General features: G+C 42.8%; 1 protein-coding gene and 1 long non-coding RNA gene across 2 annotated transcripts in view; one reads left to right on the forward strand and one right to left on the reverse strand.

The window, feature by feature from the left end:
* Positions 1 to 22,696, forward strand: part of LOC310826833 — a 338,675-nt gene that overhangs the window by 130,802 nt on the left and 185,177 nt on the right. The window lies entirely within an intron of this gene.
* The window catches only part of LOC310826808 (cryptic protein-like), a 189,445-nt gene continuing 167,487 nt past the window's right edge, over positions 739 to 22,696 (reverse strand). The window contains exons 2-7 of the mRNA XM_083702155.1: positions 7,862 to 7,991; positions 6,937 to 6,986; positions 6,657 to 6,818; positions 4,359 to 4,473; positions 3,525 to 3,625; positions 739 to 1,506 (exon numbers count right to left, since the gene is read on the reverse strand). Coding sequence (XP_083558281.1) covers positions 1,385 to 1,506; positions 3,525 to 3,625; positions 4,359 to 4,473; positions 6,657 to 6,818; positions 6,937 to 6,986; positions 7,862 to 7,884 — 573 coding nt within the window. The 5' untranslated portion in view covers positions 7,885 to 7,991 and the 3' untranslated portion in view covers positions 739 to 1,384. The remainder of the gene's footprint in view (positions 1,507 to 3,524; positions 3,626 to 4,358; positions 4,474 to 6,656; positions 6,819 to 6,936; positions 6,987 to 7,861; positions 7,992 to 22,696) is intronic.

The raw sequence follows: 22,696 nt of genomic DNA on the forward strand, positions 1-22,696 counted from the left end.
TGTTTAAATTGAAAGGAAAAATCAAATGGATGTTCAGGCTTCTGTAGTTCCAATAATATAAGCCACCCAGAAAGTTTGTTGAAGTGTGGCATATAAAATGGGCAACATTAAAACACGACCAAACTGCTCATTTATTGGAAATTGCCTGCAAGGAACGGATGATGTGGATTTTCTCATGCATCCCACGCGAAGCATATTTATTTTTTTATTTATTTCAAATAAATATGCTTAGCATGGAATTTTAAGTTTATAGTTAGCTGGTGCATTGGACTGATATACTGTCTGCTTGTGTGATCTGTGTGGAAAAGGAATGACAGTTTGGAATGGATTCAAGGAAGCCTCCAAAAGCAGCGATGCAAATTTGCCCTAACTCAGGATGCTTGAAGAGTCTGTGGATGCTGTTAGGAACTGACCTCACTAGCCTGTAGATTTCAGCTACCCGCTGGCTTTTGCACTTCCCAAATGTTCTGACGCAATTCGCAGCTCAAAACGATGTCTCAAAATGCAATTAGAATGCAAGTTTTCATGCAAAGTTCCAAGTTTCATTTAATGGGGAAATGGGACAGAACTGACATATGATTGAACACATGCAAACGAGATGAGTACTGAAAACATTCATTAATGTTCCATAAGTTTTGTTTTATTCTTTCAAGGAAAAGAAAGTTCCAGAATATACACAGCACTTACTGTTTCCAGCACCTAAGCGATAGAAAAATACATTTTTCTTCCACTGGAAGAGTCAACACTTCAGAATAAAGAACTGCTTAAAGCAGATTTAAACAGAAGTTAACAAAAATAGGCATTAATGCATTATAGTGCTTTTTCATTAACAAACACTAGTTTAATACTGGGGCTAATCTATGAAGCAGTTGTTAGCCACTGTAGGGCTTGCACTTCACAAGGGATAACTTTATGACTAGCTATTCCAGCATCTCACTGGTTCTTCTGAGATGCTCAGAACAGGACTTCTGAGACCAATTTTAGGACCTAGTGCAACAACCAGTCCCAATCCTTCTGAGTCAAAGCAGCATGTCCTTTTTAGATTTAGCAATCTGACCGACATCAGAATGGGAAACCTAAGGCCTTCCCAGATATGGTTGGGCTCCAACAGTATCTGGAAAGCTGCAGGTTCCTGATCCCTGGAAACAAAAATGTTAAGTTTCAGCCCCTCTTTACTTCTTGAGCAATTTTCTGTGGACATTGCAGAAGTGAGGTTTGTTGAGTTTACTGTGAAAGTTGAACTGGGAGTTTAAAACAACAACTGGCACTATAAATTTTATATATAGCACTGTCCTTTGTTTTAGCATTTAGTCTTCCTTCTTTTGAAGGGCAAGCATCATCATAAGGCAAATCATGGTTATGAATACCAGTCTTAAAAGAGTTTTCACAACAGGTAGAGCAGTCCACAGAGTGCAAAGAACCAGCCTAGGAAGAAGCAGCCCATTGTTTTCTTTAATCTTTGGCCATTTGAAAGTAAATGGATCCATTCCTCTTCCTCGCTTACAGCTGAGAAACAAAATAGAAATGGTTAGTTTGTTAACAGGGGGACCTCTCTGCAAAGAATTTCAACAGATTGTGCAATTTCCTCTGCTTCTTTGCAAGTACTTAAGCTAAAGCTAACATCTGTTGGAAGCCAATCACAGATCCCATTCTCAGTTGAGAGGTGCAAATGCGGACCTCTTTGTGAGCCAACTTATCAGCTCTTGCAGGCATTAATCACAGCATAATCAAATGTAAATATAAACCACAAGGAAGTTAATAGAATGCCTTTTATTTTTAACCCTTTTCTCACAAGTAAAGGAAATAAACAGATTAATACCCCAAACCTACAAGGATCACATATATTACACTGGAACTTCTAAGTTTAAAGCCATACTCTAGGACCTAAACCATTTATAGGGAGGAAAAAATACTGAACACTCTGATTAGTGGGGCTACCTTTCAAAATAAAGGCATTAAGAATGGAGTTTCCCAAGCTAGTTAATGCTGGAGACAGTCCTTCTGTACTTTTAACAGCCTCAGGACAGACAGAAATTCAACTAGGGAAGCTCTTCCCCAAAATAACATCTTCTATTGAACTCCTGCTCCTTACAATGCACTTAATTGAACTGGGAGAATCATTATTTAGTGGGGGGGGTGTATCAAGGATCACACTTTTAGCATATATTTTACATATAACTAGCAGTCAAGCAGGGACGCAGGTGGCGCTGTGGGTTAAAGCCTCAGCGCCTAGGACTTGCCGATCGAAAGGTCGGCGGTTCGAATCCCTGCAGCGGGGTGCGCTCCCGCTGCTCGGTCCCAGCGCCTGCCAACCTAGCAGTTCGAAAGCACCTCCGGGTGCAAGTAGATAAATAGGGACCGCTTACTAGCGGGAAGGTAAACGGCGTTTCCGTGTGCGGCTCTGGCTCGCCAGAGCAGCGATGTCACGCTGGCCACGTGACCCGGAAGTGTCTCCGGACAGCGCTGGCCCCTGGCCTCTTGAGTGAGATGGGCGCACAACCCCAGAGTCTGTCAAGACTGGCCCGTACGGGCAGGGGTACCTTTACCTTTACCTAGCAGTCAAGCAAGTGTGGAGTTAGTTCCTGATGTAGCCTAATTGCTCAATAAACTTTGTTAAGATAAGACATTTAAATAACAGATACACATAACTGACTGGCTTTCATAGATTTCTGAGGCCAGAAGGGATCATTATGCTAAAATTTAATCTGAACTACTCCAACACAGTTAAAGCCATGGTTTTCCCAGTAGTCATGTATGGAAGTGAGAGGTGGACCATAAAGAAGAATTGATGCTTTTCACTTATGGTGCTGGAGGAGACTCTTGAGAGTCCCATGGACTGCAAGAAGATCAAACCTATCCATTCTGAAGGAAATCAGCCCTGTGTGCTCACTGGAAGGACAGATCCTGAAGCTGAGGCTCCAAGACTTTGGCCACCTCATGAGAAGAGAAGACTCCCTGGAAAAGACCCTGATGTTGGGAAAGATGGAGGGCACAAGGAGAAGGGGACCACAGAGGATGAGATGGTTGGACAGTGTTCTTGAAGCTACCAGCATGCGTTTGACCAAACTGCGGAAGGCAGTGGAAGACAGGAGTGCCTGGCGTGCTCTGGTCCATGGGGTCACAAAGAGTCGGACACGACTAAACGACTAAACAACAACAACACTCCAACATGGCCCATTCCTTAAATTGCTCTACATGCCTATATTTTGTTGGCAAGAAACCTTTTGAGCCTTATTTTCTGCTTCCATCAAATATTCAGCTAGAGGGATAGGAAAATTTAAAACTAGGAATAGGGGAAAGTTCCCCAGTGTTATGGTATGTTGTGACATTTTATTTGGAAGTGTTTCAAATAGCTTGGAGAAAGGAAGATACATTGAAATAACCTTTGTTGCTAAGCTCTCAAGAAACGAGGACCCTTCTGGAAAGGTAAATAAAATGGAAGCTCACTGGTGACAAGTCAGAATGATGAAGGACCATCAATATATAGCAGATTAGCAAAACAATAGATTGAAGTTTCATCTTACCACAGTTTCGCGGAGATAGACAGTGCAGTTCACCAAAAGCACACCGACAAAGATGGCAACTCTTTCGTATCCACTGTCCGTGTTTGAACACGCCACAGTTGCTGCCAAGGACAGATCAGAAGGTTCAGAATTAATTAATATTGACATGTTATCATCATCAACATCATCATCATTGAAACAGCAGCATAGGAAAAACTTAAACCCAGGCCAACAGTCCACAGAAAACATAACATAAAATAATAAGCAATTATAGTTTAGAAATCCTGCTCTGTCTTCCATCCTAATCATGCCAAAGAGCACCAGCCTCCAGTGAGCAGTACAAAGGTAAGGTAAAGGTAAAGGGACCCCTGACCATTAGGTCCAGTCGTGGCCGACTCTGGGGTTGCAGCGCTCATCTCGCTTTATTGGCCGAGGGAGCTGGCGTACAGCTTCCAGGTCATGTGGCCAGCATGACTAAGCTGTCTTGGCGAACCAGAGCAGCGCATCATTTACCTTCCCGCTGGAGTGGTACCTATTTATCTATATGCACTTTGACATGCTTTAGAACTGCTAGGTTGGCAGGAGCAGGGACCGAGCAATGGGAGCTCACCCCGTCACGGGGATTCAAACCGCCAATCTTCTGATCGGCAAGTCCTAGGCTCTGTGGTTTAACCCGCAGCGCCACCCGTGTCCCATAGGTAAATAGGCAAAGGTAAATAGGCAAAAATTGCCTCCCTTCCTCTGTGTCTGCTGCATCAAAAGCTTTTCCATTGAATTCACTGTTCTTTTCCCCAGCAATTGACCTTAATTATAAACAAACCACATCTCTCCATGTCTCCCAGTCAGTTTCCTTACCTCTTTCTTTGATCATATTCACAGTATCTGCCAGTGAAGTGTTGGGGGCATGCACAGAAGCTGCCGAGGATGCACGTTCCTCCATTTTGACAGCAATCCCGCTTCAGCGTTTTACCTGGAAGTGAATAATTCCACGGTTTACTAAGAAGCAGACCCTCTTTGAACCTACGTTCTCACTTGTTCCACCAAGTCTCCCTGGCTGCCAAAGGTCTGATTTTTATTGGCCTTGAGGGGACAATAAAATTAGCTGCCTGTTAAGAGTGTTTGCTCAGTTAAGCCCAGTTTGTTTAGATAAGGATTAAAAGCACACTACCAGGGATTACTCAGTGGCCAGGCAGCAACCCCCTGGCATGTCTCTGCTGAAGAAGCTTGTGGACTTCATATAAGTCCACTTTCCCAGAAGCAGACCTCACTCATCACTTAAATAAATGGGTTTTCTTTGAAAGTAGCATGACAGACATTTGCCAAAAAGAATGAAAGTCAGATTTTTCTTATGACCCTCTAACAAATGTTTGTGAAACAACGACTGGTCCTGGATTTGCAGATTACTGATGGGTTATAGTTTAGTTCAGGGGTCAGCAAACTTTTTCAGCAGGGGGCTGGTTCACTGTCCCTCAGACCTTGTGCGGGGCCAGACTATATTTTTGTGGGGGAAATGAATGAATTCCTATGCCCCACAAACAATAAGATGCATTTTGAATAAAAGCACACATTCTATTCATGTAAAAGCACCAGGCAGGCCCCACAAATAATCCAGAGATGCATTTTAAATAAAAGGACACATTTTACTCATGTAAAAACACGCTAATTTCTGGACCGTCCGCGGGCTGGATTTAGAAGGCGATTGGGCCGGATCTGGCCCCCGGGCCTTAGTTTGCCTACCCATGGTTTAGCTGAACACAATGAACTGAAATAAAATTAACAAGCACATGGCCTTGTTTTTATGTGACATTAATAGCTCTTCTCATGCTCTTCTATTAATAGCTCTTCTCATGCTCTTCTTATGCTCTTCTATTATCACTGGCTAGAAAGAGTATTTCTGATATAGCTCAATATAGCTCAATGATTGACCTAAGCCATAAACATATTACATGGGAACTGTAGCACTTCCCTGTAAGAACATTGCCGTCCAGCGCCAAGGGCCTTCTGGTGGTTGCCTCACTGCAAGAAGCAAAGTTACAGGGAACCAGACAGAGAGCCTTCTCGGTAGTGGCACCTGCCCCGTGGAACGCCCTCCCATCAGATGTCAAGGAGATAAAGAACTACACAACTTTTACAAGACATCTGAAGGCAGCCCTGTTTAGGGAAGTTTTTAATGTTTGATGTTTTATTGTATTTTTAATATTTTATTGGAAGCCGCCCAGAGTGGTTGGGGAATAATAATAATAATAATAATAATAATAATAATAATAATAATAATTTCCTATTCAGATATAGGTAAAGGTCCAGTCGTGACCAACTCTGGGGTTGCGGCGCTCATTTCGCTTTATTGGCCAAGTGGTCATGTTGCCAGCATGACTAAGCCGCTTCTGGCGAACCAGAGCAGTGCACGGAAACGCCGTTTCCCACCAGATTTATCTACTTGCACTTTGACGTGCTTTTGAACTGCTAGGTTGGCAGGAGCAGGGACCGAGCAATGGGAGCTCACCCCGTCGCGGGGATTTGAACCACTGACCTTCTGATCGGCAAGCCCTAGGCTCTGTGGTGTAACCCACAGCGCCACCCGCGTCCCCCTGTTCAGATATACAACAGCATAAAAAATGCTTGAACCACCATAAAATATATCCACAGAATTAGCACCCATGAACATTTGAGTATTAAATTAGATATGGCACAAGGGTTGGGGTTAATTGACAGCAGATTCCCAATGGACACATGTGCATTTATTACATTTTTATCCCACCCTTCCTGCAAGGAGCTTTAGAGATGTCCCTCAGTTTAGTCTCACAACAACCCTGTGAGCTAGGATAGCTTAAAAATTAGGCTGCAATCCTGAAATCACTTAGGTAGAAAGAAGCCCCATTGAACACAATGGGTTTTACCTCCAGGTAAACATATCTGGGATTGCATTCCCAGGAAGTTTGGTGGCAGAGCAAGGATTTGAGCTTGGGCCTCCTTTGCTCAAGACTATATACATTTCAAAACTCTATACCAGACTTTTTGTCTCTGCTATTTCTGCAAATACAGATGGCTGGGACCAGTTGGAATCCAATGACATCGCAAGGGCCACAGGCCATCTCTGCAGTATATAATGATTGTTTTGGCAGCATAAAGATGGCAAATGACATTGTTACCTACTTTCAGTAAGACCAATGAAAGGCACTATTGGCTTATTGAGCTGTTTCCTGCTCTCATAACTCTGGTTCATCTCATTGAAGGTATTTAATGTTGTGAGTTGGTCTTTGACGTTATCCTTTGGGACTGTGGCATCAGCATCCTGTATTTGCTCTTGCCTGGACCCTTATAGAAGACAAGGTGATAAAAAAATAAGATGATATAGGTTTGTGGTTTTTTAGTAGTGTACACTTTTAACAGTGTTGAGACAAAAAAAAAAATAGAAGAAGAAGGAGCTTCTCACCTTTTCCAAAGTGAATGCTTTGCAAGGCCAGAGTCATTGCTAAAATAAACCTAGAAATGCAAAATCAGAAGAAATAGTTTATATAGAAAAGGGTTTGAGAGAATGGTACATGCCAAGGCATGTCTACTCAGAAGTAAATCCCACTTAATTTAATGGGACATGACTTCCAAGTACTTTATTTAGTAAAAAGGTTTTCATGCTCTTTTTTCATTTACAAACAAGAAACACCAAAGTAGTTCATAATAAACTCAAATGATATCCCATAAAATGTCTCATGGTGTAAGTTAGTACATAGGGATGTCACCTTAATCGTAAGGTAAAGAATGCAATACTAAACACACTGCGTGACAATCGGCATAAGTCATACTCAAGAGTAGACCAACTAAAAACACTTAAATGCATTGATTGCAATGGCTCTGCTCTAATAATGTCTTAGATAGCTAGTACCCACTAAGGAGTGAGGCTGCAATCCTCTTGCTGCTTACCTGGGAGTAAGCCCCATTGAACTCAGCGGGACTTACTTCTGAGTAGACATGCTTTTGTACTGTGCTGCAAGTCAAAACTAAATTCAATGAGACTTCAAGCTGGGAATCTTACTCTTCAAAACTAGACTAAAGCAGCTGAATGGCTCAGCCACCATTGTTGCCAAATGAAGGATGCTATCCTGCACATCCATGGAATCCTAGTTTAACAGCTGCATTCTGTTTCATAATATCACCAGGGCAGCTGCTTCCTAAATACATTTGTAGTCTAATTAGTAAAGCCTTCTGCAGCTCTGTCAATTACCATTTACTCTCGCTGGAGCCAAATAGCAAGCTTTTGCGTGTCTAAAATTTGCTTAGAATTTGCCTCTGTGCATGCAAAGATTGAGAAGGTGTCTCCTTGAAGTCAAGGCAGTTATAGGAGAGAAAAAAAGCAGACTTACCTGGTGTTTTGTTTCCAATACATTTTCCTGTCGTTTTTTTAAAGGACCTTTAGTTCCAATGCAGTTTGCAAGGGAGGGCTCTTTAGGCTGTTCTGTGTAGTTGCCTGTACTCCAAACATACAAGGAGTAACTATAGCAACAGAAAAAGGGCATATGTATGTATCTCTAGCCTAGAGCACCACAGGACAAATACACGGCTCCTAGTAGCTCCTCTGCTGGGAAATGCTTTGCAGAGGTACAACCCATCAGTTCTAATCTCTCTGAGCTGACTAGTTCCTACCCCTCCCCGAAGATACATAAACACTTCTGACTGGAGGGGGAGAAGTCACTCACAAGCACAGCAGGCGGTAAAGTGGATTCTTCACTAGGAATCTGCTTTAGCATTGGTCTTCACCTAGTGGGTGCAATGCTTTGCAACATCCTCAACGTGAACATGGTATCTCATCACCTGGGAATTAGACTGAGTCTAGCATATGGATTGCACAATATCTATAAGAAGACTTTAACGTATTTTTAATCTTTGTTGGAAGCCGCCCAGAGTGGCTGGGGAAACCCAGTCAGATGGGCGGGGTACAAATAATAAATTGTTGTTGTTGTTGTTGTTGTTGTAGTTGTAGTAAATTACTATTACTATTGCTACTTTATGGCTATAACATCCAGCTTCAATCTTTCTTCTTCTTCTTCTTCTTCTTCTTCTTCTTCTTCTTCTTCTTCTTCTTCTTCTTCTTCTTCCAGCTTCAATCTTTCTTCTTCTTCTTCTTCTTCTTCTTCTTCTTCTTCTTCTTCTTCTTCTTCTTCTTCTTCTTCTTCTTCCTCCTCCTCCTCCTCCTCTTCTGCATCATCTTGTCCTGCAACCACTCCTTAACTTGTGTAGCATCTCGCCTGATGTAGAGTTGTGGAGAACTTTAAAGCACACCACATTTCCATGCCTTTTAGCTTGGTCCTGCTGAAGGCATTGCCCAACTCTTGTTTTTCTTTCTGTTTGATTAAATATTATTTTTAGAAAACAGGTCAAAAGACTGGAATGCGGTGACCAGACACAAAACTGGAAAGGGGGACTCCAAAATTTAATAGTTGTATTGAAGGCAGGATTTTGGCAAGCTAGAACTTGCTCCTCTTCTGCAAACGTGCTAAAGCTACAGAGGTCATATTTCACCCTTTGCATCTTGACACCATAGAGATGGAGAAAGATGGCCACATATAGGATAGCTTGGCTAGAGGACAGGTCACTTGTAAGTTGTTACTTAAAGGTAAAGGGACCCCTGACCATTAGGTCCATTCGTGGCCGACTCTGGGGTTGTGGTGCTCATCTCGCGTTACTGGCCGAGGGAGCCGGCATACAGCTTCCAGGTCATGTGGCCAGCATGACTAAGCCACTTCTGGTGAACCAGGGCAGCTCACGTAAACACCGTTTACCTTCCCGCCAGAGCGGTACCTATTTATCTAATTGCACTTTGATGTGCTTTCAAACTGCTAGGTTGGCAGGAGCTGGGACCGAGCAATGGGAGCTCACCCCGTCGTGGGGATTCGAACCACCAGCCTTTTGATCAGCAAGCCCTAGGCTCTGTGTTTTAACTCACAGCGCCACCCGCATCCCAAGTTGTTACTTAGCTTTTCACTTTTACCTGCATTTTACAAATTGACTTATTTACTTCACTTTTCCTTTAGATTCTGCTTTCCCCCCCTTCCATTTCCCCCTCACAACAGCCACGTGACGTGGTTAGGCTGAAAAATAAACAACTGGCTCAAAGTTCCTCAGGGACCTTCATTGCTGAGTGGAGATTTGAACCCTGGGACTCCCACATCCCAGCCTGACATCCTAACCACTATACAGCACTGCCTGTCATAAAAAGGAGAGCGATTAAGAAAACTCTAGACAGGGAGCTGTTTCTGAAACACACCCAGTCATGAATCAGCTTCTCAAGGAAACTCCACGAAATAAATGGAACCATTATGCAGGCAGTGCTGGAATTATATCTAAGCTAAACAAGCTATATCTCCCAAAAAAATTAAAGGAAAAAAAACTGGATGTACATTTCCAAAATATAAGATAAAAAACAAACAAAATAAAACCTACCTACAGCAACAGTGTTTTGTGTTGTGTAGGCTCCTATGATGTAAGTAACGGGCCCCGCCTGCTAGCCTGCTCCCTAAAATATCACTGGTTTGCTCATTTCTTTATACAGTCTTACATCATGTTACGTTTGCTTTATGATGTTTTTTCAGGTTGCGTCCCGCGGCGACCTGGAAGTACTGGAAAGGGTTACTTCCGGGTTTTGCCACTCACACATGCACAGATGCGCAAAATGACGTCACGGGTATGTGCAGAAGCGGTGAATAATGATCCATGTTGTGTTCCTTTCAGGTTGCGAATGGGGCTCCGGAATGGATCCATAAATTATCATATAGCATATAGGTAAAGCTAAAGGGACCCCTGACCATTAGGTCCAGTCGTGGCCGACTCTACAGTTGTGGCGCTCATCTCGCTTTATTGGCTGAGGGAGCAGGCGTACAGTTTCCGGGTCATGTGGCCAGCAAGACTAAGCCGCGTGACCCAGAGCAGCGCACGGAAACATCGTTTACCTTCCCACCAGAGCGGTGCCTATTTATCTACTTGCACTTTGACGTGCTTTCAAAGTGCTAGGTTGGCAGGAGCTGGGACCGATCAATGGGGGTTCACCCCGCCGTGGGGATTCGAACCACCGACCTTCTGATTGGCAAGTCCTAGGCTCTGTGGTTTAACCCACAGCGCCATATTCAACACAAAAAAACGGTGACAATTTGTTGTTGACAAAGGACAGCTGGACATATAAAGGGCCCCATTACCTTCAGTAGCTGAGGGCCTCATCAAACCTAAATCCGGCCCTGGGGTGAGGCACTGCCTTCTTGCCCCACCCTTGATGTTGGCATGGCGGCTGCTGTTGGCATGGCTCCAGTGTTGGAGAAATGGCATTCAAAGCCTGCCCCCCACTGTGTTGCAATAATGTGGGTGGGTGGGATCCCTGCTTGATCCAGGAGATAAAATTAGTACAGAGTGCTGCAGTATAGTTTCTGACAGGATTAAGACCCTGCCAGCAATATAGCACCTCTACTCAAGAGATCTGCACTCCTTGCTGATTTGCTGCTGGGCCAACTTCAAGGTGGTAGGATTAGCAACAACTTGGGACCAGTTTAATTGTGTGATTGCCTTATCCTGGCCACTTCGATCTGTAGAACTGTGACTGTTACAGGGATTACATTATACTCATTTCATGATTACTGGAAATGATAACTGTAAAACTCTCTGCCTATTGGCAATACTCTTTGCTGCTTAAAACATTGTTGAAACAAGCCTATCCAGGCAAGCAGAATGCTGGCACGTGATTATGGAAGACCAGGATGCTTCAATAGCAGTCTTCAGCTCTTCTGCATTGCTTGGTCTCAGGTCTCTCATCTTTTTCTTGGCAATGCCCCATAGATTCTCTATGGGGTTCAGGTCAGGCGAGTTTGCTGGCCAATCAAGTACAGTAATCCCATGGGCATTGAACCTACTATTGAAGCATCCTGGTCTTCCATAACACCTCAGCAGTGCCACAGGCTGATAGCATCCATGTCACGCCGCATTGAGGCAGTAATTGATGCAAAAGGGGCCCAAACCAAGTACTGAGTACATATGCATGCTTCTACTTCTCAGAGGTCCAATACTGGTCTATTTGCAATCCTTGTTTTGCTGATTTCATTTAATATTCTAATTTTCTGAGACTGTTAATTTGGGGTTTTCATCAGCTGTATGCCATGATCATCACAATTATAACAAATAAAGGCTTGACGTATCTCGCTTTGCATGTCATGAGTCTATCTCATATATTAGTTTCACCTTTTAAGTTGAATTACTGAAATAAATGAACTTTTCCATTATATTCTAATTTTCCGAGTTTCACCTGTATATACAGTGGTGCCCCGCAAGACGAATGCCTCGCAAGACGAAAAACCCGCTAGACGAAAGGGTTTTCCGTTTTTTGAGGCGCTTCGCAAGACGAATTTCCCTATGGGCTTGCTTCGCAAGAAGAAAGCCCATAGGGAAATCTCCGGGGACCTCTTTTAAATGCTGCCGGTGGGGAGCAAAGCCTTTCCCCCCCCCCGGCCTTCAGAAGAGGTCCAGGAAGGCCGGCGGGGGCCGAAAGGCTTTGCTCCCCACCGCCAGCATTTTAAAAGCGGTCCAGGATAGCAGGGAAGCGCTTCCCGCTATCCCGGACAGCTTTTGAAGGCAGGCGGGGGGGGGGGAGCAAAGACTTTTGCCCCCCGCCAGCCTTCAGAAGAGGTCCAGGACCTCTTCTGAAGGCCGGCGGGGGGCAAAAGTCTTTGCTCCCCCCTGCCTGCCTTCCCGGGAGAGCGGAGAAACGCAGCGCTTTCTCCGCTTTCCCGGACGGCTTTTGAAGGCAGGCGGCGGGGGGGAGGTCCAGGACCTCTTCTGAAGGCTGGCGGGGGGCGAAAGTCTTTGCTCCCCCCCGCCTGCCTTCCCGGGGGCTTTAAAATTGCCCCGGGACAGCGGAGAAGTCCGCTGTCTGGGGCGATCTTAAAATGCTGGTGGGCGGCAGCGCTGCCGCCCGCCAGCATTTTAAAAAACCCCGGGACAGCGGAGAAGTCCTCTGCTGTCCCGGGGTTTTTTAAAATGCTGGGGGTGGGAAGAAAAGCCCTTGTCCCCCCCAGACTTCAGAAGAGGTTGGGGGACAGACTGTCCCCGGACCTGGACTGAAGGCGGTTTCCTTAGGAACGCATTGATTGATTTTCAATGCATTCCTATGGGAAACCGTGCTTCGCAAGACGAAAAACTCGCAAGACGAAAAAACTTGCGGAACGAATTAATTTCGTCTTGCGAGGCACCACTGTACTACAGTATTACTGTACTAATGAATGCATTTATTCTCTTGGCTCCTCCACTCTTCCCTGTGTTTTTAAAGCACTGGCAACTTTCTAAGGCCAAGCATTACAGACCTATTTGGTCTGGTAAGTTTTGCTTTTGTACTCAGAGAACAGTTTGCCTATTCCTTCAAATACATCTCGGTCTTGTTTTTCAACAGATGTTTTGCCTGATTTTCTCGTAGCCCAGAAATGGTTATCGACTTAGCTTGCTTCTTCAGTTTCACTTCCAGCTCACGTTCACCTCCACTGGGAACTATATTTGTAGCCTTCCACATTTTAAAACCTCCAATACATTGTGCTTATCCTTTCAGCCTGTTCAAGTAAGTGAACATGAGAAATAGCATTTACCCGTATTCCTATGCTCATTTCATAATGGAGGGGCTCTGTCGATATTTATTAATTTATCATCTTTTATGCTGTCATTTGATATACACTTTGAAAGTGTTGTACAATATAAAACTGCTAAAACCAATTGCCTTTCACTGTGCAAGGGGGGGAATGCAGGTATGCAGATGTGAATGAACTTTATTACGGTCACAGACCAGGATTAAGAAAAACATATAGATAAAATAGCAGTTGGGATTTTTGACCGATAATTGTTAGGGCAAATGAGGACAAGGAAACAGGCATAAAACATCCGAATAAAATATAAGATTAAACACAGATAATGGATAGATAAAAAACTAATAATTAAAATAGATAAGAGCTAAAAACCAACAAAGACACGCAGTTAAAACAGCTGTAAGAGCATAAGAACTAAAAGACTCGCAGATAAAACAGCTATAAGAGGCTGCGGAGTAGAAGCCTCTTAAATAGAGGACACTCACAACATTAAAAAACTGCTGTGCAAATATGGTTAAAACAGACAATTAAAACAATATACAACACTAAATTTAGAAACAATGTGCAACAATAAACTGGTATGCAGATATTTTCCCTTGGTGGAACAAAAATCAGCCACTTTACTATTTTACTCTGCAGCAAGGATAGAGAACTTGTGGCTCTCCAGATATTGATGAACATCATCCTAGACAATTGGCCACACGAGCTGAAGAGTATGGCTGAAAGCCAAAATCATCTGGAAGCAGCTATCTACAGCTCTGTACAGCACTGTAAAATTTAAAAAGTATGGACAAGCTGTTGTGTATTGAGTCAAAGGATTTTATATCTGTATTATTATTGTCTGTATTGCATTAGGGTAAAGTAACTGCCTTTTGGTTCAGAGGGTACAGCTACTATTGGTTCATTTAAGCTGCTGTATTTGGATCCTCTGTCTTATTGGTTCTCTCCAAAAGGCAGGACTGTGATTGCCTGAGATTGTTCCCTCCAAAATGTATCCTTTCTAGCTTGTTCCCTGTCCCTATAAATGTAGCTCTCCCCTCCTTAAGTCTCAGTCTTGTTTGCTTTAATAAAGAAGTGTTACTAGAGAACTGTCTCCAGCATATTATGTCAAGAGAGCTGAAATCACAAACCCCACGTCACAACACAAGCTACCCGTGACTGAAGACCAGAATATGCATCTTGCACTACAAGATGCTTCTACAGCAGTTTTCTCCATTAGAATTATTTCCATCTAAATTTGATTTTTAAACATAAAAATAAAAATGACTGGCTCTTCTTTTTCATTTTTGTCCAATTTATATGTGTAACAGACACACAGCTGTGTGGGACTACCATATTTTCTTTTCTTTTTTTCCTCTCTTTTAAAATGTGGGGTTTATTGGGTTGTTTTTTATTTTGCTTATATATTTTGTGGTTTCATATTCTGATTTTGTTCTGTGAACCTGCGACCTTCGGGTATAGGGTGGTATATAAATTCAGCAATAAAAATATAAATAAATAAAAATAATAAGTGCACCAGCACACTAGTCTGGACGTTTCCTGCCTCTATTTTTTTTTTAAAAATAATATTTATTAAATTTTCAATAAGAAAAAGGTTACAAAAATGATAAAAGGAAAAAACAAAAAATACAAATTACAGAAAAAATAAAAACAGTTAAAAATAAGTCCCTTTTTCTATATCTTACAATTCATTTACTTATTTTCATGACTTCCTCACACCTCCCTTTTTTGTATTCCAGTTCAGATAGTTAATTCAGCAAATCCTTACCCTCTTTGTTTTATCTTAGTTCTTTATCTTCACATATTATAACTTTATATTTTCATGTAATATCAATCCATTTTTACATATTCCTGTTTAACCTTATTACTAAAACCACTTCGTTTCATTCCAACATCATTTTTGTTAAGTTGTGGGTTGACATAGCAGACGGCACAGCGATTTCTCCAAGTAGCTCTTTATTTTGTAAGCTGGAATAGAACTGACTGCAAACAGCTCAGCCGGCCTGCTTTTATAGGCAGCCGGCTGTCAACATTGTAGCAACAACAGCCCAGAGTTCCCACCTAAAATAACTGACGTGGACCTGAGTGAAAACTATCTACAGACCTGAGTGAAAACTATATACAGTATCCCCCTGCTGGCCCAGGGTGAAACTTCACTACATAACAATTTTAACATTCAATAATTTTACAATGTTTCTGTAAATAATCTTTAAATTTCTTCCAATCTTCTTCCACCAAATCTTCTCCCTGGTCTCGGATTCTGCCAGTCATTTCCGGGGACTACCACATTTTCTGCCCTCCCTTCCCTACAGGTGGGCGGGGTTTGCAGCACCAAGCTGGACAGGTGCCCCCCACCTGCTTGGGTTGGCCTTTGACCAGCCCTCGGCCAGGGAGGACAATGGACGGCTGGCCAGGGGTGGGGCTAAGGCCAAAGAAAAGAGGCTGACCCCTTCAACCAAGCCTCACTTGGTTTTCTTCCCTCCAGGATCACCCACCCAACCCTCCCTCAAAAATTAATAATTCTTGCTTCCAAGTACAGTGGTACCTCAGGTTAAGTACTTAAATCGTTCCGGAGGTCCGTACTTAACCTGAAACTGTTCTTAACCTGAAGCACCACTTTAGCTAATGGGGCCTCCTGCTGCTGCCGCGCCGCCGGAGCCTGATTTCTGTTCTCAACCTGAAGCAAAGTTCTTAACCTGAAGCACTATTTCTGAGTTAGCGTAACCTGAAATGTATGTAACCCGAGGTACCACAGTAATTTCATCCTAGGTCAGCGGCCATCAAGTTAACAATTTTTTTTTTAACAGACTAATATTTTGCATTCCAGGCCAGCGGGTGCTGCTGCGGTCATAAAATGGTTGCTGTATTCAGAACCAGGGAAGAAATTCTCAATCAGTATCTTCACTTATATAATTACAAGGCTGCTAATTATAACTAAGGGGTCTAGGTAACATTGCTTTAGATGTTCTACAAAAGCACTGCAGAACTGCTGCTTTTCAAAACTTGGTAACGCTTTTTTTGAAATCCCAATTCAAGATGAATATCCACTTTCACTCACATTTTGCGTCTGTATATGGAAACCTTTGACATTCTTAGGTTTTGACTATCACTTATATATACCAGAGAAATTACTTTATATTGCCTGGATAAACTTAAGAAAGGATATGTTTAAGACTCATTTTAGTTCCTTTGTAAAAAAAAAAATTGGTTCTTTTGTAAAATTTTAATAACACTATCAACCTTGTAAAGGAATTTGCGGATGGCATAGCTGTTTAGAAGTAAATCCTGTTAGAATCAGGAGACATGCTTCTGAGCAAGCATGCTTGGGATTTTCCAGGCTTCATTATGGTTATGTTCATACCAGAGTTTTCAAAAACCTAATTTTGTTTTGATGACCACCAGAAATCCTTTGGGACAGGTAGTTGGTTCCATAGTCAATATGGTTGTGTAATGTAAGGTGACTGTGAACGTATAGACACTGTACTCCATACAATATTCAGATTAATTTCTAATTTTTACAAAACTTTCTGTGGTTGCTTGCAGTTTTTTATAGAAAAAATGAGTTTGTTTCTCTAATATTGAACCAATAGAGTGCAATACTCTGTGGTTGGTATTCAGCTAAACTTTACTCAGAGTAAAACATGAACATGACTAAGTTAGGTTCATTAATTTCAACAGATCTATTCTAACTAAAACTTAGTTGAATACCACCCAGCATATCCATCTCTTTTGTTGGGGAAGTGTAAGAGCCAAGAGCACAGATGAAATAAATGAGTTAGGGAATGATTAATCTCAGGTTATTTTCCTCTCAGGACTGTAGTATTATTTAGCTCTAGTTAATGACTGATGATGTGATTGTGTATTAGACATCAACATTGCACTTATAACTAATATATTTATAAGTTGTATAGTATTATAATGTATGAAATATGTTTATATTTCTATGTTACATTTGTGATGAAGTTTCTTAAAAACGCACTCTTTAATAAAGGAAGAAACCCTGAAGAGAAACATATAAAAGAACCAGAACTCTCTCTCAGCATCCAAGGCTTATATTTGCCCTTACAATACTGTAATTGAAGGCAGAACAAAGAGGGAAACAGCACAGTTATTAGATTTCAGGAGAGATAATCTTTATTTAAATGCTATTTCTGACCTGGGTATATTCCTAATACAAAGACTCCTAGTCCTACAGGTATATTAAAAATAGTGTGTGTGTGTGTGTGTGTGTGTGTGTGTGTGTGTAATAGATGAAATTTCACACTTGATGCCATTTGCTAAGATCCGAAGGCTGACTTAAATGAAAGGCAACAGTAAAACAACTGGGAAATGTTTCTCACCACCGTTGCCCTGTTCTGTTCCTTTCTTTTCATGGCATGCACCCAAAAATGGTCTAGGCATTAAACCAACAGATGTAGAATGCTGAGCTGCTGTTTTCCCTTGACTGGAATGCAAAAGGTTTGGCATTAAACTGTTGAAGGCTTCCAATATTTGGTGTCAAGAAAGTCCATCCGAAAGCGATTGCTCGGGCTCTCTCCTCCACCTTTATCAGAAGCAAGATAAGACTGGAGACATTAAGGAACTGGCCCTGGAAATTTCAATCAAGCTTTATTTACAGTGCTGCAAGGTTAAACACTGCAAACTGGAAGCGATCCTTCCTCTTTGTTTTTGCAGTGCTTTAACATAATAGGATTGTCAGAGCAAACCGAGCAAAGCTGGACCTGGCATGCATGACCGATTAACCCTGGAACCCACTGGTGTTGCAACGGTCAGCTTATCACAACCGCCTGCAATTATTACTCAAAGGATAAAGGAAACTTACGGTACCTTAAGGAATGGCATCCATCTCCCATGTGCCCTTTCTGTAATTGCCACCCTGGCAAAATGTGAAGGGGGTGGCAACCAGAAGAAGAGCCTTTGTGGGTGTGTTGCTCTGAATATGGACAGCCTATCTAAGGAGGCTTGCCTGACATCCACATCTTAGACACTAAGCAAAACCTGTATAGTTCAACCCAGATCTTTTTCTTAACTTGCTGAAGTCTGTCTTCCTTAGGTAAAGGTAAAGGGACCCCTGACCATTAGGTCCAGTTGTGGCCAACTCTGGGTTTGCAGCGCTCATCTCGCTTTACTGGCCAAGGGAGCTGGCGTACAGCTTCTGGGTCATGTGGCCAGCATGACTAAGCCGATTCTGGCAAACCAGAGCAGCACATGGAAACGCGGTTTACCTTCCCACCGGAGCAGTACCTATTTATCTACTTGCTCTTTGTGCTTTCGCACTGCTAGGTCGGCAGGAGCAGGGACTGAGCAACGGGAGCTCACCCCGTCACGGGGATTCGAGCCACCGACCTTCTGATCGGCAAGTCCTAGATCTGTTGTCTTCCTTGCCAGTATTTAAATGTGAGGTCTCTCTTTTTTGGATGGAGGGTGGTACAAACTTGTTTTAAAAACACAAAAAGGAAGGAATGAATCATTATTCACAACTATGAGAAATGTTCAGACATGTCTGCTGCAGCTGCCCCTACCTCTATGCGAGTAGACAGCCAGTGCAGTGGTTAGAGCAGGGGTCGGCAATGTGCGGCCCATGGGCAGGATGCGGCCCACAAAGACCGTTTGACCAGCCCACGAGCTGCCCCCCAACCGAGCCTCATGCTCAGCAAGTCCCCCCCCCCAGTGCAGCGCAGGGGCTTGCCGAGCAGCGCCGGAAATTGCATCTGAGCACGTGCAGATATCAGAAATTGCTTCTGTGCATGCCCAGATGCTGAAAATTGCTTCTGCGCAGGTGCATTTTTCAGCGTCTGGGCATGCACAGAAGCAATTTTCGGCATTGCGCTGCGCCAGTCCGGCCCACAGACAATTTCTGTGGGAGTGATCCAGCCCATGGCCGGTAAATCTTGCTGACCCCTGGGTTAGAGTGTTGGACTAGGACCTGGGACGTGAGGGTTCACTTGGCCGTGAAGCTCACTGTGTGCCCTTGGGCCTGTCACTTCCTCTCAGCCAAACCTACCTCACAAGGTTGTTGTGAGGATTAAATGAGGAGGGGAACAACCATGTGTGTCACCTTGAACTCCTTGGAGAAAAAATGCTAACAGCAAATAAAGAAATCAAAGTCTGAAAGCCCTTCTTCTTCTTCTTCTTCTTCTTCTTCTTCTTCTTCTTCTTTTTCTTCATTTATTGAATTTATATACCACCCTATACCTGGAGGTCTCAGGGTGGTTCGCAGAATAAATCAAAAGATAAAGCCCCAAAATACATAATCAAAATAAAAACGTCCCAATACCCCACCCCAAACCCCACATTTTAAAAGGGCAGAGGATGTAAATCAGATCAACCAAAGGCCTGGTTAAAAAGGAAGGTTTTTGTCTGAAGCCTAAAGGTGTATAATGAAGGGTCCAGGCAAACTTCCCACAGATGGGGAGCCACTGCAGACAAGGCCCTGTTCTCTTGATGCCACTCTCCGGACCTCTTGAGGGACCTCACGAAGGAGGGCCTCAGAAGATGATCTCAGGGTCCAGGTAGGTTCATATGGAAAGAGGCAGTTCTTAAAGTATTGCGGTTCTGAGCCATTTAAGGCTTCATAGGTCAAAACCAGCACAGCTGTATGCATGTAGGGACTCTCAGTTAGGAAGAGTTTCTACTGCTCTCACCGCCACTACTGCTGCTACTCTGTCATCATCGATTATGCCCTACTTTTCTTTCTTTTCTTTTTAAAAAATAATAATTTTTATTAAGTTTTCCATTTTAACAATCCAATCCAATCACATTAGATATTCCAAATTATACAAATACATATCATAAAGTCCAAATATTTTGTCAAATTATAAATTTTTGTTGGGGCTTCCCATGCTTCAAGTTCAGTAGGTCCAATCATCTTATGTTTCTACTGCTTTGAGTTTCCAATAGTTCCTTCTTTAAATCTTCCTGTTCTTATTCTTCTTTCTTTCATAGCCTCTGAGTTGTTTCCACAGGCAAGCTGAAGTGAGCAATAATATGCTTCTGTGTGAACTTTGTATGACTCTCCTTATGCCCTACCTTTCTACAAAGGTACAGAGAATGACCTTATGTGTGCTACTTTACAGAGGACAGTCCTCCACTTGAAGGGCCCTCTGAAAAGTTTAAGGGCTATCTGGTTCAATAACTGATATATAAAAAGCCATGAGAAGGAAAAGGAGGAACACTGAAGTTGCCCAAGAACAACTCCATAGCAGATAGCAGATTGATCAGGCAAACAGGTTACCTGATCACAGGCTTCCCCACTATAGTAAAATGTATTTGATGTCTATTTAAATTATAGCCATTCTTTCTAAATTTGCATCTAACAGGATGTGCAGATTTTCATGCGAAGTTTTGCCAGCTTTTGTCTTCTTTTGTGGTGAGGTATTTGCTGAAGAATTTCCTGTCTCCCTTCTTGAAAGCATCAGATCCAAGTGAAGGAAAAAAAACAAACCTTAAGTCCTTAAGTGAGATTTCTAGTTATTTTGGTGCCAAAATATTTGTGATTATGCTGGCTGTTTTTGTTCACCCACAGGAATTTATTTATTGTAATATCAGAATGAGGCAATATTCCTGGAAGCATTTTGTTTCCATCGCTTTGGCTTGCATACTTGAAAGGTGTGAAACACTGAGGTAAACTTGCCCCACTTCAGCTATTGTCACCAATTTTATTTTTTTTAAGGACAAGTGTCCTTGTTCTTCTAACTCCTTAAATTTTATGTTCTAAATAGCTTCGTGCTGCTTTTCTTTCCTCATATTTAACTGAAAAATAAAAGTATTGATAAAAACAGTTAAATAGGTCAATTTAAAACATTTAAAGAATAGACATGTTGATTACAACACATGGCAACAATCTATATAACTGGATAGGCTTGTCTAAACCAAAATGTTTTGTAGTGTGAAGGACATTCTGCTATAACTGTGTTGACTTTGTGTAGCCAATTTTTTAATGTCTTTTCCTTGCACCATTCATCATCAGAACCACACAAATACCTTGTCTTCTTCTTCCCACCCCGCTGTGTCACTGTAAAGTCCTTCAGCACCACGGTCACTTATTTGTTTTGTTTAAAGAAGGTGTTTCTGAATGAATGCCCAGCAATTTATCTCCATTCCCATACTCTCCCACATTTCTCTGATGCAAATAGGGACGACCCATTCCACAATAATAATTTTACTATTTATACCCCACACATCTGACTGGGTTGCCCCAGCCACTCTGGGAGGCTTCCAACTATATAAAAATGTAACAAAACATTTAAAAAGGGCTTCAGATGGCTCAGGGGTTGGACAACTCCATATCCTCCAACATTTCTCCAATGAAAATAGGGAAAAGTGGGATATTCCGGTATCAAATCAGAAACTGGGACAACTTCTCTAAAACGGACTGTCCTTGGAAAATAGGGACATTTGGAGAGTCTGTGTTCCTCCTTGAACAATATCAGCATCTCTTCTAATTCCTTTTTGCAGCATTTACCCTGGACTGGTTTCCATGGTTCCCTGTTGCCTTTACTGACTGAACCCCCACCTTGTATTTCCTGCACCTTCCTGTTCACACTTGATTTTGCAACATCAACTGTCTTTTGTGGTGTGCTTCTCCAGGCCACAGCCCGGTCCCGGATGCGGGTGGCGCTGTGGTCTAAACCACTGAGCCTCTTGGGCTTGCCGATCAGAAAGCTGGCAGTTCAAATCCCCATGGTGGGGTGAGCTCCCGTTGCTCTGTCTCAGCTCCTGCCAACCTAGCAGTTCAAAAGAACACCAGCACAAGTAGATAAATAGGTACCACTGCGGCGGGAAGGTAAATTGTGTTTCTGTGCACTCTGGTTTCCATCACGGTGTTCCGTTGCACCAGAAGCAGTTTAGTCCTGCTGGCCACATGACCCGGAAAGCTGTCTGTGGACAAACACCGGCTCCCTTGGCCTGAAAGCGAGATGAGTGCTGCAACCCCATAGTTGCCTTTGACTGGACTTAACCGTCCAGGGGTCCTTTACTTTTTTTACCTTTGCCATAGCTACTGTTTCCAGAGGACCACAAAGGGTTCATGCTTTGGTCTCATCTGAGCACTAGATCAGATCTTTATATTAAGAAATGGGTTAGCTGCCGTCCAATCTGTTTATGTTCTCCAGTTCCTGCTACAGTGGTACCTCTGGATGCGAACAGAATCCACTCTGGAGCCCTGTTCGCATCCAGAACCGAACGCAACCTGCGTCTGCACGTGCGCAGGTCACGATTCACCGCTTCTGCGCATGCGTGTGGTGTCATTTTGACCGTCTGCGCATGCACTAGCAGCGAAACCTGGAAGTAACACGCTCCATTACGTCGCCACAGTGCAGAACCCAAAAATACTTATCTCGAAGCTACTTCAACCCGAGGTATGACTGTATTTAGCTTAGGATGAGAAGCTCCTGAGCAAAGCTACAGCTACAGCTGCTCCTGTAATAGCTTCTAAAAGCTCCCTAGGCATTTTCCTGAAATGTTTCAAGTTGAGATCTTCAAAATCTGCTTCCTTAGTGTTTTGGATTTGATCTTGTGCAAATGAAAGCAGCCAACTTTGTATATCAATTGAATGAAGGGTTTCGCAAGTGTTTCAATTGCTGAAATTGA

The sequence above is a fragment of the Podarcis gaigeae genome (assembly GCF_964106915.1).
Source record: "Podarcis gaigeae genome assembly, chromosome: 11".
Taxonomy (NCBI): Eukaryota; Metazoa; Chordata; class Lepidosauria; order Squamata; family Lacertidae; genus Podarcis; species Podarcis gaigeae.